The sequence below is a fragment of the Pongo pygmaeus genome, chromosome 18 (assembly GCF_028885625.2).
Source record: "Pongo pygmaeus isolate AG05252 chromosome 18, NHGRI_mPonPyg2-v2.0_pri, whole genome shotgun sequence".
Taxonomy (NCBI): domain Eukaryota; kingdom Metazoa; phylum Chordata; class Mammalia; order Primates; family Hominidae; genus Pongo; species Pongo pygmaeus.
Window position 1 is genome coordinate 21397107 of NC_072391.2, and position 16505 is coordinate 21413611.

The following is a 16505-nucleotide window of genomic DNA, read 5'->3' on the forward strand; positions in this document are numbered from 1 at the left end:
TGAATGCTTTCTCTTGGAAGTGACACAGTCACTTATGCTCACAGCCCAGTGGCCAGAGATAGCCATATGCGATTGTCTTCCTGCATCACAGTGACCTGGAGGGGACTCCAGAGTCTCTCCCCAACTCCACTCCTGCAGCCCCTCTTGGAGTTAGAGCTTCTGAGTGCTTTGTTTGCTGGTGACCCTAAGTCCTGGCTTTCATTACATTGTTATTCGATCCCTTTGAAAGAGTTCTCATGATAAATTATTTTCAGAAATTGATCTTGGGAGGAAATGTAGTCCTCTTGAAAAACTGGTATACTTCCTTTTTATTCCCACAAATAGTGAGTATTAGATAACTTGTCATGATTCCCTTTTAGTCTTGGCTAATAAGAAGCTCAGGGCAAAATTTAGTTCTCAGTTACAGTCACTGTGTCGGCCTGGGAATTTTGCAGGATTGCTACTTCCTCTACCTGATTATAAGACATTTCCTATTTCTTTCTTTCTTTTTTTTTTGAGACAGGGTCTCACTCTGTTGCCCTGGCTGGAGTACAATGGTGCAGTCATAGCTCACTGCAACCTCAACCTTCTGGGCTCAAGCGATCCTCCCACCTAGTAGCCTCTTGAGTAGCTGGGATTACAGGCATGTACTACCATGCCCAGCTAATTTATATATATATATCAAATTATATATATATCAAATTTTATATATATATATCAAATTATATGTATATATATACATAGAGAGAGAGAGAGACAGATGGGGGTCTTGCTATGTTGCCCAGGCTGGTCTCAAACTCCTGGCCTCAAGGAATCCTCCTGCCTTGGTCTCCCAAAGTGCTGGAATTACAGATGTGAGCCGTCATGCCTGGCCCATTTCCTATTTCTTTAATCATGTCCTGGTTGAGTGTGTGACTTTTACTGTGTACTCACTCCTGTCTCTTTTGGAAGTTGCCAGGGTTTACATTGTACATAAATAAATATAATATCACATAATAGCTTCCATTCAGTGACTGCTTCCTTGATGTTGGCCACCTTCTGTGCCTTATCTTGTTCATTCCTTACAACAATCATATGAGATATTATTGTCAGTATTGTATGGTTGAGGAAACAGACTCAGAAGGGTTAAGTGACTTGCCCAAGTCTACACAGCCAGCAAACGGAAAGTAAGCCCAGTTCTATCTGACACCAAGGGCTGGGTTCCCAACCACTTTCATTTCATAGCATCACATAGACAGATGATTCCATTCAGGTAACATATATTCACTTAGAAGACCTGTCTTCACGTGGGTTTTGTTTTCATTAGTTCCTATTTTCTTTGATTTACGCATAAGAAAATTGGAAATATTTGTGAGTGAAAACCCTACCGCTTTTTTCAACTGGTATAATGATTCCTGGGAGAATTGGAAGGTTTTATGTTACAGCTTCTGATTTCTCATTTTCTTTTTAAAATTTAGGAGTATAGGCCAGGCGTGGTGGCTCACACCTGTAATCCCAGCACTTTGGAAGGCCAAGGCCCGTGGATCATGAGGTCAGGAGATTGAGACCATCCTGGCTAACACGGTGAAACCCCGTCTCTACTAAAAATCCAAAAAAAAAAAAAAAAAATTATCCAGGCATGGTGGCAGGCGCCTGTAGTTCCAGCTACTCGGGAGGCTGAGGCAGAAGAATGGCGTGAACCCGGGAGGCGGAGGTTGCATTGAGCCAAGATTGTGCCACTGCACTCCAGCCTGGGTGCAGAGCGAGACTCTGTCTCAAAAAAAAAAAAAAAAAAAAAAAATTAGGAGTATGTATTTACAGAGATGTGCACAACTCTTAAGTGTGCAACCTGATGGATTTTTACACACACACACATACATGCCTCCCTTTAACCATTGCTCAAGATCATCAGCCAATACCCCAGAGATCCCTCATGCAATTCCTAGTCATCACTCACCTCTTTCCTTACTCTAGGTAGCCACTATTTTGACTTCTGTCACCATGTATTACTTTGCCTGCTTTTGAACTTTGTAAAAACATTATACAGTATGAACTCTGTTGTGTCCAACTCTTTTTTCTCATCCTTGCATTTGTGACATTCATCCATGACGCTGCATGCAGCAGAAGTTCAGTCTTTGTTGCCTCTCTGTAGTATTTCATGGAATGAATATGCCACAATTCATTTACTTATTCCACTGTTGAATGACATTCAGGTTATTTTCAACTTTTGGCTCTTATGAAAAAGTTTCTGGCCAGACACGGTGGCTCACATCTGTAATCCTAGCACTTTGGGAGGCCGAGGTAGGTGTTTCACCTGAGGTCAGGAGTTCGAGACCAGCCTGGCCAACATGATGAAACCCCATCTCTACTAAAAATGCAAAAATTAGCAGGGCATGGTGGTGGGCACCTGTAATCCTAGCTACTCGGGAGGCTGAGGCAGAAGAATTGCTCGAACCCGGGGAGGGGGGTGCGGAAGTTGCAGTGAGCCAAGATGGCGTCACTTAACTCCAGCCTGGGTGAAAGAGCAAAACTTCGTCTCAAAAAGAAAAAAAAAAAAAAAGAAAGAAAGAAAAAAGAAAAAGAAAAACAGTTAAACAGTTTCCGTGAACATTTTTCTTATCTTTTGGTAGAAATACTTATTTATTTTGGGCCAATACAGCTGTATCTGTTTTCAATTTCTTGAATTTACTAGGTATCGTTTAGCTAGTTAGATGTAATAGCTTTGGGCTTTGTTAGGCTGTGGAAATTTCTGGAGCATAAATATAACTTTCTAGCCTTAGAATACAAGTAAACAAATGGGATAAGTTTTCTTGTTAGGAAAAGTAATTTGCAATAAAGCACAGTATTTAGTCTTCTTAGCACTACAGACAGTTTGTATAGGTGTTCTTATTTGCAAAACTGGCATATTTGTCAGAATTCTTTTTTTTCATTTGCAAATGACAGACACCCAACTCAAACCAACCTTAGTAAAAAAGAGAATGTAATGACTCAAGTATCCAGTTGCCTTCAGGTTTGGCTGGATTCAGGTGTTTAAACGATGTCATCAACATCTGACAATGTCATCCACATCTGGCTCCTCTTTCTGTTTATCTCTTGGTTCTGTTCTCCTCCCTGTTGGCATCACTCTTAGGCCCTTCTCTACTGGTGACCACTGGCAGCTTCAGGTTTAAAATTTCCTAACTCTGGCTGGGTGCAGTGGCTAACACCTGTAATCCTAGCACTTTGGGAGGCCGAGATCAGATCGCTTGAGCCCAGGAGTTTGAAACCAGCCTGGGCAACATAGAGAAACCCTGTCTCTATAAAAATACAAAAATTAACCAGGCATAGTGGTGCACACCTGTAGTCCCGGCTACTCAGAAGGCTGAGGGAGGAGGCTCACCTAAGCTTGGGAGGTCGAGGTTGCATTGAGCTGTGAGCATGCCACTGCACGCTAGCCTGGATGGCAGAGTGAGACCCTGTCTCAAAAAATATAATAAAATAAAATTTCCTAGCTCCAAGGCCGGCAGAAGACAGAGCTTCTCTCTTCCCTACGGTTCTGATAAAACTCCCAGAATTGAATCTCACTGGCTTTAACTGGGTTGTATGCTCTGACAGAATCACTGTCTTCAGGAAGAAAATAATTCTGACGGGTCATATTCCACACCTGGCCCACAGGGACTGACTGTGTGGGAGAGGTGTTACCCAGGGAAAAGTGTTAACCACAAAAGCGAGAAATGGATGCCGTGCAGGGACACAATAATGAAACACAGATGTCAACTATGCTGAGAAATATGTATGTGGGTTGGCACATGGACATTCTGAGACTGTAGGTGTTGGCAGAAAGTTAATATTATCGTAACTCTGATTACTCAAGTCTAACCCTTGTCATTTACATAGAGAGAAACTTGTAAAAGTTGGCTGAGCTTTAAAAATGTTCTACCTCCTTATTTCAAAAATATTGCCGTTCATCTCATCATACTGGCTTGAAACTGTAGAGATACGCTTGTCTTTTATTTTCCTTCTCACCCTTTCCCTGTTGGATCAGCCAACAAATCCTATTGATTCTTTCTTTAAATTTTCTCCCCTACTAATTACTCTTTTTCTCTGTTCCCTCTGACATGACATCAGAAACTCCAGGTTTATGTATATATTCTATCCCCTTAGCCACCCCAGTGAAATAAGAGCAACTCTTTACCAGTAAGCCTTGTCCTCGTCCTGGAGGACTGACTAGGTTTACATGCCCATTCTTGAGCCAAACTCTGTGGCGAGGGGGATGGTGGACACCTGAGTCATGTGACCATCCTGACCAGCCTGTCAGGAGTGCAGTCAGCCCTTCCTGAATCACCTGGACCAAGAGCGAGGGAGGGAATGATGCTCAGAGGAAAGTCAGGACATTGATGCTAACAGAAGGGGAAGTGTGGGTAGTAGGCAAGTAAAAACAACAGATATCCAGCACACTTAGAAATGGAAACTGGAGGCCCAGGTGCAGTGGCTTACGCCTGTAATCCCAGCACTTTGGGAGGCTGAGGCAGGAGGATCACTTGAGCTCAGGAGTTCGAGATCAGCCTGGGCAACAACATAGGGAGACCCCATCTCTACAGAAAATGAAAAAATTAGCTGGGCATAGTGATGTGTGCTTGTGGTCCTAGCTACTCAGGAGACTGAGGTGGGAGGATCGCTTGAGTCCCAAGAGATCGAGGCTGCAGTGAGCTATGATTGTACCATTGTACTACAGCCTGGGTGACAGAGTGAGACCCTGTCAAAAAAAAAAAAAGAAGAAAGAAAGGAGAGAAAGAAAGAAAGAAAGAAAGAAAAACTCAACCAAGTGTGGTGACTCATGCCTATAATCCAAGCATTTTGGGAGGCCAAGACGGGTGGATCACCTGAGGTCAGGAGTTTGAGACCAGCCTGACCAACATAGTGAAACCCTGTCTCTACTAAAAATACAAAAATTAGCTGGACATAATGGTGCACGCCTGTAATCCCAGCTACTCAGGAGGCTGAGGCAGTAGAATTGCTTGAACCTAGGAGGCGGAGGTTGCAGTGGGCCAAGATTGCACCACTACACTCCAGCTTAGGCTACAGAGTGAGACTCCATCTCAAAAAAAGAAAAACGAAAAGAAAAGAAAATTAAAACTGCTTCACCTCTTATTTCAAAGTGTTAAAAGAAAAACTTTAGACAAACTAGAAGTAACAGAGTTTAATCAAACAAAGAATGATTTGCTAATGGGACAGCCTCCCCAGCCAGAATAGGTTCCGAGGGACTTAGATGCTGCCACATGCTGGGTCAAAGAAGATTTATGGACAAGAAAAGGAAAATGACATAGAAAAAATGGAAGTGAGGTTCAGGAACAATGGATTGGTTACAGCTCAGCATTTGCCTTATTTGAACACAGTTTGAACAATTGGTTGCCTGTGATTGGCCAAAATTCAGTGATTGGTACAAGAGTAGGTTATAGTCTGTTGACACCTCTAGTTAGGTCACAGTTCATTATGTACAGAGAAATCTTTAGGCCAAACTTAAAATACGTTAGGAGGTAGCTTTGGGCTAAATTTGACAAAAGTATGCTGTGGTCTATGGATCAGAGCTTATGGAGCTCATAACATCTTATTTTCAAACAGGAAGGGGTCATAGCAATTGTCTACTTACCCCAGTCCTCTAGTTTCCATTAACCATTCTTCTTTTATGCACTTAGATTAATTTATGCTTTGAACCCTAGAACCTCAAGTGTAATCAAAAAGCGCAAAAAGTCCTTGTTTCTTTCAATCCTTTGGTTCACTGGTCCCCTCCCCCATAACCAAGGGAATATATTGTTCAAGATGTAAGCTTAGTTGCATGTGTTAAAGACCATAAAAACAGTGGTTTAAACAAGATAATTTTATTTCTCTCTCACATAATAGTCTGAGCTGATACAATGGCTGTGCTCTGTGAAGTCACCAGCAACCCAGCATCCTTTCCTCTGTTGCGCATTTATTCCAAATGCAGTTCTTGGCTTTGTGTGCATGACCCAAGATGGTGCACCGTCATCTCCGCATTCCGGCCCACAGGAAGCAAGATGGAGAAAGGGAGGAATAACCTCTTTCCTCTAACAGCACAGCCGGGAAGTTGTGTGTATCACTGCTGCTCTCATCCCATTGACCATCCTCATGTTCATACCTTGGTGCAAGAGAATCTAGAAACATAGTCTTTATTCTAGGCAGTTGTGTACCCGACTACGAAGGAAAGGAGGACAGATACTGGAAGATAACCAGCAATCTCTGCAGGGAAGAAAGGGAAAAAAAAATCTGACTTTTTCTTTTCTTCTTGTTTTTCAGGTGAAAAAAAAAAAGATCCCTGATTAATTGCAAATGCTGGGACAGTTTACCACTCCAGGCTGAAGAGTCCATACCAACATGTCTGCCTACTACAGGAATAACGGGTCTGAGGAAGACCCAGATTACCCTGACTATTCAGGGTCTCAGAACCGTAAGCAGGGGTATTTGAAAACTCAGGGTTATCCAGATGTTCCAGGTCCTCTGAACAATCCAGACTACCCCGGCACCAGGAATAATCCATACTCTGTAGCCTCCAGAACACGTCCGGACTATCCTGGGTCTCTGGCAGAACCAAATTATCCTAGATCTCTGAGTAATCCAGACTATTCTGGCACCAGAAGCAATGCATACTCTGCAGCCTCTAGAACAAGCCCAGACCATCCTACCTCCCTACCAGAGCCAGATTATAGTGAATTTCAGAGTCATCCCTACCACCGAGCATCATCCAGACAGCCAGACTACCCTGGATCTCAACGAAATCCTGATTTTGCAGGCTCCAGCAGCAGTGGAAACTATGCAGGCTCCAGAACACATCCAGATCATTTTGGCTCCTTAGAACCGGACTACCCTGGAGCTCAGAGCAACTCTGATCATCCTGGACCCAGAGCCAATTTGAACCATCCAGGATCCAGAAGGAATCTAGAACATACAAGTTTTAGAATCAATCCATATGCAGACTCTCTGGGAAAGCCTGATTATCCAGGCGCTGACATTCAACCTAACTCTCCACCCTTTTTTGGGGAGCCAGACTATCCCGGTGCTGAGGACAGTCAGAACTTGCCAAGCACTTGGAGAGAACCTGATTATTCAGATGCTGAGAATGGTCGTGATTATGACTCTTCTGAGACCCCAAAGATGACCAGGGGGTAAGTTCAGATATATATCCCTTCATTAGGAGTGGATACTGAGTGCTGAATCATCAAGTCAATGGAATTTGGTTGGTGTGGTTTAGATTAGGGATATATATGATGGTTTCCATGACCTGAAGTTGTGGTGAAACGTGCATACCTATCTGTAGACCTCACCTGGGCCATGGACTCTCAGTTTGAGGCTTCAAGCCCTTACTTGAACTTAATCTTTCACCATCTCTTTCCTTGGATCACCTTCCCATTATCCCACCTCTTCCTAATTCAATCCCTGTAAGACATCTAGATCCACACTGTTTTGACCCTGCTGCATTGCCAACAAGGTTAAGGCTTGACACTCATAAATCCAAACACTTTAATCAAAATTATATCAACAGTAATGAATTGTTATCCAGAAAATCTTTTGGAGATCTAACTCCATGAAGTCAATTAGTTTTTTATATGAGATGTTTGCACCACTTCTTTGGTTTTTTTTGGTCTTTTTTTTTTTCTTTTTCTTGAGACACGGTCTTGCTATGTCACCCAGGTTGGAGTGCAGTGGCACAATCATAGCTCACCACAGCCTCAACTTTCTGGGCTCAATCAATCCTCCCACCCCAGCCTCCCAAGTAGCTGGGACTACAGGCGTGCACCTATTATGCCCGGCTAATTTTTTATTTTTTTATAGAGATGGTGTTTTGCCATGTTGCCCAGGCTAGTCTTGAAGAAGGCTCCCAACTGCTGGGATTATAGGCATGAGCCACCATGCCCGGCCATGTTTGCACCACTTCTGATTTTTACACTTTTATTTGTATTTTACTGAGATTATCAGAATTGATGACTTTTCACCAAAACTTTACTGCAGATTTGATTCACTGATTATCTGCACTATTTTAATCTAATTTTATCAATTATAGTTTTCACCATTTTCAGTATTCCTTTAAGGCCGTTTTTTTTGTTGTTGTTGTTTATTCATTCATTCATTCATTCATTCATATTTTGAGATGGAGTTTCGCTCTTGTTGCCCAGGCTGGAGTGCAATGGCATGATCATAGCTCACCACAGCCTCCGCCTCCCGGGTTCAAGCGATTCTCCTACCTCAGCCTCCTGAGTAGCTGGGATTACAGGCATGCACCACCATGCCCAGCTAATTTTGTATTTTTAGTAGAGATGGGGTTTCTCCATGTTGGTCAGGCTGGTCTCAAACTCCCAATCTCAGGTGATCCACCTGCCTCAGCCTCCCAAAGTGCTGGGATTACAGGCATGAGCCACTGCGCCTGGCCTGAGGCCATTTTTAAATAGCAAGTCCAGTTTTTCCAGGTTTATATTCTGTAGATCTAAATTTTGACTAAAAGATTTTGATCTTCTGTCAATTTTTGTTCCTTGACAAATTTTACCAGATGCTGTTCTGGACACCGACAGCATTAGTCTGGGTGACTTAGTTCTACCAAATCTAATTTTTCCTGGGTTAAGTTTTTTCATGTTCATGTTGCCAACAAAATGTAATTTTTTTTTTTTTTTTTTTTTTTTTGAGACAGAGTCTCACTCTGTCATCCAGGCTGGAGTGCAGTGGCTCAGTCTTGGCTCACTGCAACCTCCATCTCTCAGGTTCAAGTGATTCTCCTGCCTCAGCCTCCCAAGTAGCTGGGATTACAGGCATGCACCACCATGCCCAGCTAGTTTTTGTATTTTTAGTAGAGACAGGGTTTCACCATGTTGGCCAGGCTGGTCTTGAGCTACTGACCTCAAATGATCCGCTTGCCTCGGCCTCTCAAAATGCTGGGATTACAGGCATGAGCCACTGTGCCCAGTCTAGGATGTGATTTTTCAAAGTCAGTTTGTGGTTTAATCAGTAACAATGTTTGTCATGTGAAGTTGTAACCAATATGAGTTTGATTTTGCATTTACTGTTTCTACTAGTAATATTTATGAATTTGATTAAAAAAAAACTGGTGGCTTGTGTTTATCTCTAGGAACAAGGATATAGGACTTGGGTGTGCAGCAGTCCTGATGTCTTTAGAACACAAATAGTAGGGTTAACAGGACCAGATGAAAATGTCCTCCTTGGTCTTATCACCCACTGCCTGATTCATCATTCCAAAGCCCACCTTTGATCCTATCACTCCTTTGCTTTTCATCTTCCATGGGTCCCCATAACCTTTGGAGAAAAGCCACCCAACTTCACTTATAGAATGTTTATGAATAAGGATTCGTCGCGTTAATGTAAGATGCCAGCCAAAGACCAGCCTGACTGATCTCCTCTTAAGTCTCCTGTCTGCCCCGTGCCTTGACCTTATGCTCTAGGTCAGTGGTTCTTGACTTTGGCTGATCCTTAGCATTACCCAGTTACCTGGGGAACTTTAAAAATAATACAGATGCCTCGGCCAAACCTTCAGAACTTCTGATTCAATTCTCCAGGACAAGGCTTAGGAAGTGGTATATGTAGTAAATTGAGAATCATCACTCATCAATTGATGTTCATAGCATTTCCTTTATATATTCAGCACTTTCTGGCCTCACACCTTTTTTTATGCTGTTCTTCATCCTTGGAATGCCCTCCCCTTACGTATGAATGGGTCCTCTCAATCCCCGCTCAAATGTATCTTTTCCATGCAGATTTCTCCCAAAACTCTCAGCAAGAATTCTCTTTCCTCCAAACTCCTTGGGCCTGTCTTCAGATACTCACCAGTTTCTACTTGTAGTATAATTGTTCATAGCTGTGTCTAAGAAGCTGTACCAACTTGTACTGTGAGCTTCTTGAGGGCAGATACCCCATGTTTTCCTCTCTGTATTCTCATCTCCTAGCCCATGCCTAACTCAGGGTTGGCATTTAGTCTGCATTTGTGGAATGGAATGGATGGATGGATGAATACATTAATGAATGGATGGATACATGGATGGATAGATGAACACATGGATGGATAGATGGACGGATGAATGTATGTATGGTTGGATGGATGGATGGTAAGTGGATGGATGGATAAATGGATGGATGAATACATGAATGAATGGATGGGTACATGGATGGATGGATAAACAGATGAATCAATGGATGGATGAATGGATGGATGGATAAATGGATGGATAAATACATGATTGAATGGATGGATACATGGATGGATAGATGGATGGATGAATGTATGGATGGATAAATGGATGGATGGATAAATAAATGGATGAATACATGATTGAATGGATGGATGCATGGATGGATGGATGGATGGATGGATGGATGGATGGATGGATGACACTCCTTACTATACTCTTGGTTGGAGAGTGATCCATCATTTTGGATTTTAGGGTGCTCAGCAGAATATCTTCAATCCAGCCCTCATTTCGTCACAGGAGTGATGGCCCCTTGGGCAACCTTTGGGGAGAGAATGAAGATTACCCTGAAGGCATTGAAATGGCATCCATGGAGATGGCAAACTCATATGGCCACTCTCTGCCAGGTGCTCCTGGAAGTGGCTATGGTAAGCATTTGTTAAGCCAGGATCATATCCTGGGAAGAAAATAAAATCAGTGGATTTAGGGGTGCAATGATTAAGGAGACTTGGCAATAGGAGAATTGGTGTATCCTTCCAATCTCAGAGACCCTTTTTTTACATACAAAAGTTGAGAATTCAGTGTTTAGAGAAGCCAAGTTAATTGTCATCAGTTATTAAAAAAATGCCAGGTAAGGGTTGTGGGAAATGGGGACCTGTGCACTCTGTTCCTACCGGAGCTGGTGAAGCTCAGTCCACAGTGGTTATGTGGCAATGTGGGCTCATTGTGGCAAGATCTTCATACTTTTCAGAAGCCATGTATTTGGGGTTTTATGTGAAACCTGATGTTGACGTGTTCCAAAATAATTTTTAAAAGTAAAAACAGTGAGCTGGGCAAACAAAATCACATTTTTTGTTAGCTGTCAGTGGCCACCTGTAGTTTAGCATATCCTAAAGGCATTCAGGCAATCAGCACGTATGTGTTCAGAACCTACTGGTGGAAAAGGGAGTTAAGAGGTAGCTCTGCCCTCATGTTATTTAAAGCCTAAATAGGTCAACAAAAGTGCCACATCAAGACTAAAGAAAAGGCTGGGTGTGGTGGCTCACACCTGTAATCCCAGCAGTTTGGAGGCGGGCAGATCACCTGAGGTCAGGAGTTCGAGACCAGCCTGGCCAACATGATGAAACCCCGTCTCTACTAAAAATACAAAAATTAGCCAGGCGCAGTGGAGGGCACCTGTAATGCCAGCTATTCGGGAGGCTGAGGCAGAAGAATCACTTGAACCCGGGAGGCGGAGGTTGCGGTGAGCCAAGATCGCACCACTGTACTCCAGCCTGGACACTAGAGCAAGACTCTGTTAAAAAAAAAAAAAAAAAAAAGACTAAAGAAAGTTAGCAAGCAAACTATTAATATTTGAAAAATCATGTTGTCCTCATAATTTGTTGTGTGTATAGGTAAGATGCTTAGCTCCAGGAGGCAAAGGAAATTCTAAACAGTTTTTTTTTAAGACAGTGTCCTGCTCTGTCACCCAGGCTGATCATAGCTCACTGCAGCCTCGATCTCCTAGGCTCAAGCAATCCTCCCACCTCAGCTTCCCCAGTAGCAGGGGCTGCAGTTGCATGCCACCATGACCTGGCCCTTTTTTTATGCTTGAGAAAGATGGTGTCTTGCTATGTTGCCTGGGCTGGTCTTGAACTCCTGGCTTCAAGCAATCCTCCAGTCTCAGCCTTCCAAAGTGCTGGGATTACAGGCTTGAGCCTGGGCCAATTCTGAACAGTTCTAACTTTCCAGGAGGAAAAAGAGACATGTTCCAGGAAGCCATTTGATGGCACAAGAGAAAAAAAAAGCCAGGCAATGTTAAAGGAATTTGGAGACTGTGGAGGTCAGAAAAGGGAGGAAGCGTTCAGCCAATAAGAAGAGAACAAGAGACCCAAGTGCTGAGAGGTGCAGATGGAGGTGCAGATGGAGGATTGATGAGCCTTGAGGAGTAGATGGGGCAGGTTTGGAAGAAGGCAGAGAGGAGGGGACAGGATGCATAGCCCTACACTAATGAAAACACTGACTGTTAACACATGGAAAATTTTCATTCCGGGCCTAATTTTAAAAATTAGCTGGGCGTGGTGGCACACACCTGGGGTCCCAGCTACTTGGGAGACTGACACAGGAGGATCACTTGAGCCTGGGAGGTTGAGGTTGCCGTGAGCCATGATTGTACCACTGCACTCTGGTCTGAATGACAAAGTGAGACCTTGTCGCTAAAAAAGAAAGGACAGGACAGGACAGGACAAGACAGGAAAGGAAGGGAGTGGAGGGGAGGGGAGGGGAGGGGAAGAGTTGGGAGGAGGTGGAGGGGGAGAGAGGGAAGGAAGGAAGAAAGAAAGGAACGAAGGAAGGGAGGAAGGAAGGAAGGAAAAAGAAAGAATATTCCTTTGGGAGCACAGACATCAGATAGCCCAGGGCTATTCCAAACCTTTATTCCATGCATTCCTCCACAGGGGCAACAGAAATCCCAAGGGGGGAATATCTGCTCTTGAAAGACCAGAAAAAAATCTCACTCTTTTGATGTATAAAGCAGAGATACATGTGTAATACACAAACGGATACAGTATATCTTTGGTATTAAAATGTCTTAGAGGACGGCAATGAGGAAAAAATGTGTCCCTTGCTTAACGGGCTGATAATGAAACAAGATTGAGACACATTGCTCTACTCCAATGCAAGTGGAACTTAGAACTGCAAGCAAATCTTGAGTGTTTCCTATGCCCTGGAGTCTCTGTCCAGCACTTGACTTGTATTATCTCATTTAATCTGCACAACCGCCTTTCAGGCAGGCACTGCCGCTCTCCCTGTTTTAACAGATGGGAAAACTAAGACTCAGAAAGAAACATGCACAAGGTTACTCACTTACTAAATTGACAGAGCCAGGATTGAATCCCATCTCTCTACCCAAAACCTGACCTCTTATTTACCCTGCATTACTGCTAGGTTGAATCAGGGCAAACACAAACAGATTCCCAACCACAAAGCTCTATAGAACATTGGAAGTTAAAATATTTAAAAAACAAAAAAAGCAGGTCAGTATAGTTCAGTTCTCTGGGATCCTTTGTAGGGCAAAGTTTGCAACCCTTGGCAATCACTTGTCCAGTGTCACCCCATCCTGATAAAGTGTTCACTCCTTAAGGAGAACTTGTATTCATCTATGTACCCTCCAAGGCTCTAGGTGCTCTTCCTAGTGTCACAGTGCCTGGCCCACAGTAGGTGCTTGAAAAATATTAACTGAGTTAATAACAACAACAACAACTGTAAGAGTTGTTTCAGCTAGCTATTGCCACAGGAATGCTGCATAACAAACAACTCCAAAAATCCAGAGTCGTACGATAAACAAGCATTTATTTCTTATGGGTCTGCAAGGTTGGTTGGCATTTGGCTGAACTAGGCTGAGTTTGTTGTGCTTGGCTCTACGTCATGGGTTCTATTTAGTTCCAGTGTCCCTCTTCTTGGACCAGTGAGCGACCTAGGGCAATGTCTTCCCATGTCGTAAGCTGAAAGTGCTCAAAATGGCAAGCAGAAGCACACGGTATCTTTAAAAGCCTTGGCTTGGAACTGGCACACTGTCACTTCTGCCATATTCCATTGTTAAAAGCAAGTCACACGACTAAGCCCAATATCAATGGAGGTGGTCAAGGTTGGGGAAGTGTAATATTTGCTGAATAACAATCTACTATAACAGTTAATATATATTAGAGTTTAATATGTTCTAGGATTATTTAATCATTTCACATGTGTTCACTGATTCAATTCCTCCAACAATCCTATGTGAAGGTCCTATTATTATCCCTATTTATTTATTTATTTTTGAGACAAAACACCCGCTGTTTCACGCAGGCTGGAGTGCAGTGGTGCAATCTCAGCTCATTGCAGCATTTACCTCCTGAGTGGCTGGGACTACAGGCACACTACCACCATGCCCAGCCAATTTTTTTATTTTTTGTAGACAGGGTTATGCCATGTTGCCCAAGCTGGTCTCAAACCCCTGTGCTCAAGCGATCGTCCCACCTTGGCCTCCCAAAGTGCCAAAATTACAGGCATACACCACCACACCTAGCCTATTATCCCTATTTTAGAGACTAAGATATTGAAGCTCAGAGATGCTAAAGACACACACCCAGGGGGTGCACAACTAGGAAGTAACAGGGCTGGGAGTTGATTCCCACGCAAGAAGCTCCAGAAAGTCTTCCAATGTAATTTTGCATACTGTCCCCATTAAAATGTGCTCCATTTTCTCCATTTCTCCCAGCTACTTGGGAGGCTGAGGCTGGAGAATCACTTGAACCCGGGAGGCAGAGGTTGCAATGAGCCGAGATTGTGTCACTGCACTCCAGCCTGTGTGACAGAGCAAGTCTCAAAAAAAAAAAGGGTGGACTAGAGTAAGGCCATGTTAGAGTGCAGTTTATATAGTCAAACAAAGTATTTTGTAAAACTTGCTTTTCAGTTCTATATGTATAGGTGTGTCCTGGATCTCAGTGCAACCATTATTTACACACACACACACACACACACTTTTTTACTGGGCTCCATGACTCATGCCTGTAATCCCAACACTTTGAGAGGCCAAGGCTGGCAGATCGTTTGAGCCCAGAAGTTCGAGACCAGCCTGGACAACATGGTGAAACCCCATCTCTACAAAAAATACAAAATATTAGCCAGGCATGGTGGTGAATGCTTGTAGTCCCAGCTACTCAGGAGGCTGAGGTGGAAGGATTGCTTGAGCCTGGGAGGTCAAAGCTGCAGTGAGCTGAAATCGCACCGCTGCACTCCAGCCTAGGTGACAGAGTGAGAACCTGTCTTAAAATATATATTTTTATATATATTAATGTAATTTTATTTTTATATTATATTAAAATATATATTTATAGATAATATATATTATTATATTTTAATATATTTATTTTTATATCATATAACATAATATAAAATATAGATTATATGTTACATATAAAAATATATAAATATATTAGAAATACAAAAATATATAAAATATATAGTATAAAATATATATTTTTATTTTTATATCATGTAGTTTATATATATATAAATATATTTTTAGAGACAGGGTCTCATTATGTTGCCCAGGATGGTCTTGAACTTTTGGGCTCAAGTAATCGTCCCACCATGGCTTCCCAAAGCACTGGGATTACAGGCGTGAGCTACCTCGCCTTGCCAACAATTATTTTTAACTATGGCTTAGTCAAATGAAAAACCATTGATCTAGGCTGATTATATTTAACAGCACTGTTTTTGTATTTTTGTCCTAGTTTCCACCCAAGTTCTTAATCAGTAGTCTGTTAGAACCTCAAAGACCAGGTCCCAGTCTTATTAGCTGTTACAAACCATTATTAGCACATCATAACTATTGCATTCCAGGAACGTCTAGTGTGGTGAGACTAATCGGCAATGTCTCCTTCCTCTTCCTTCCAGTGAACCCTGCTTATGTAGGTGAAAGTGGTCCTGTCCATGCCTATGGAAACCCACCACTGTCTGAATGTGATTGGCACAAGTCACCCCAAGGTAAGTGATATGGTTTGGCTCTGCGTCCCCACCCAAGTCTCATTTCAAATTGTAATCCCCATGTGTCGGGGGAGAGACCTGGTAGGAGGTAATTGGATCATGGGGGTGGTTTCCCCCATGCTGTTCTCATGATAGTGAGGGAGTTCCCTTGAAATCTGATGGTTTAAAAGTGACAGCTTCCCCTGCACCTGCTCTCTCTCCTGCCCCTATGTGAGACGTGCCTTCTTTCCCCTATGCCTTCCACCATGTTTGTAAGTTTCCTGAGAAACACCACCCAGCCATGAGGAACTGTAAGACAACTAAACCTCTTTTGTCTATAAATTACACAGTCTCAGGCAGTATTTTTATAGCAGTGTGAAAACAGACTAATACAGTAAGACTTAGAGGACAGTGACCAAAAAGTCAACCCTGGAGAAGGAACATGTCCAAGACAATCCACCCATTGCCATTTCCTTTGGCCTTTACTGTGGTTACTAATGCAGAACCTGCTTAACATATCATAATGGAGTTTTCTTTTAGATGTATAGTTTGTTGTCTTCTGGGTATCAGGGTGTCTTCATTAGGAATCTTCTGGTTGCAAGTGACAGAAACCCAACTCAAACAGGCATTAGCCCAAGGGGAATTCATTGGCTCATATGGTAGAAGCGTATGGGGGAAACTTAAAGAAATGAAAGTAGAAATATTAGTACCTTCCAGCACCTAGTACAGTGCCTGGCACATAGTAGGTATTTTAGGGATATTTTTTAGATTAATTTGTTGAATGAGTACAGAAATAAGGACCTCAGTCTGACGTCAGGGAACTCAGTGTCACCTGGACTCTGGTTTCCCATCCATTTCTCATCTTTGTAAAACTTG

The 16505-nt window shown here is 42.8% G+C and overlaps 1 protein-coding gene across 3 annotated transcripts in view; it reads left to right on the forward strand.

Annotated features, from left to right (window-relative positions):
• The window catches only part of TMC5 (transmembrane channel like 5), a 91015-nt gene that overhangs the window by 23239 nt on the left and 51271 nt on the right, over positions 1-16505 (forward strand). For 2 of the 3 annotated variants that reach the window (XM_063655219.1, XM_054454184.2), the window contains exons 3-5: positions 6253-7118; positions 10398-10570; positions 15561-15650. In XM_063655219.1, the coding sequence (XP_063511289.1) occupies positions 6331-7118; positions 10398-10570; positions 15561-15650 (1051 nt within the window). In that variant the 5' untranslated portion in view covers positions 6253-6330. The remainder of the gene's footprint in view (positions 1-6252; positions 7119-10397; positions 10571-15560; positions 15651-16505) is intronic. The other variant, XM_063655220.1, reaches the window with a different exon arrangement.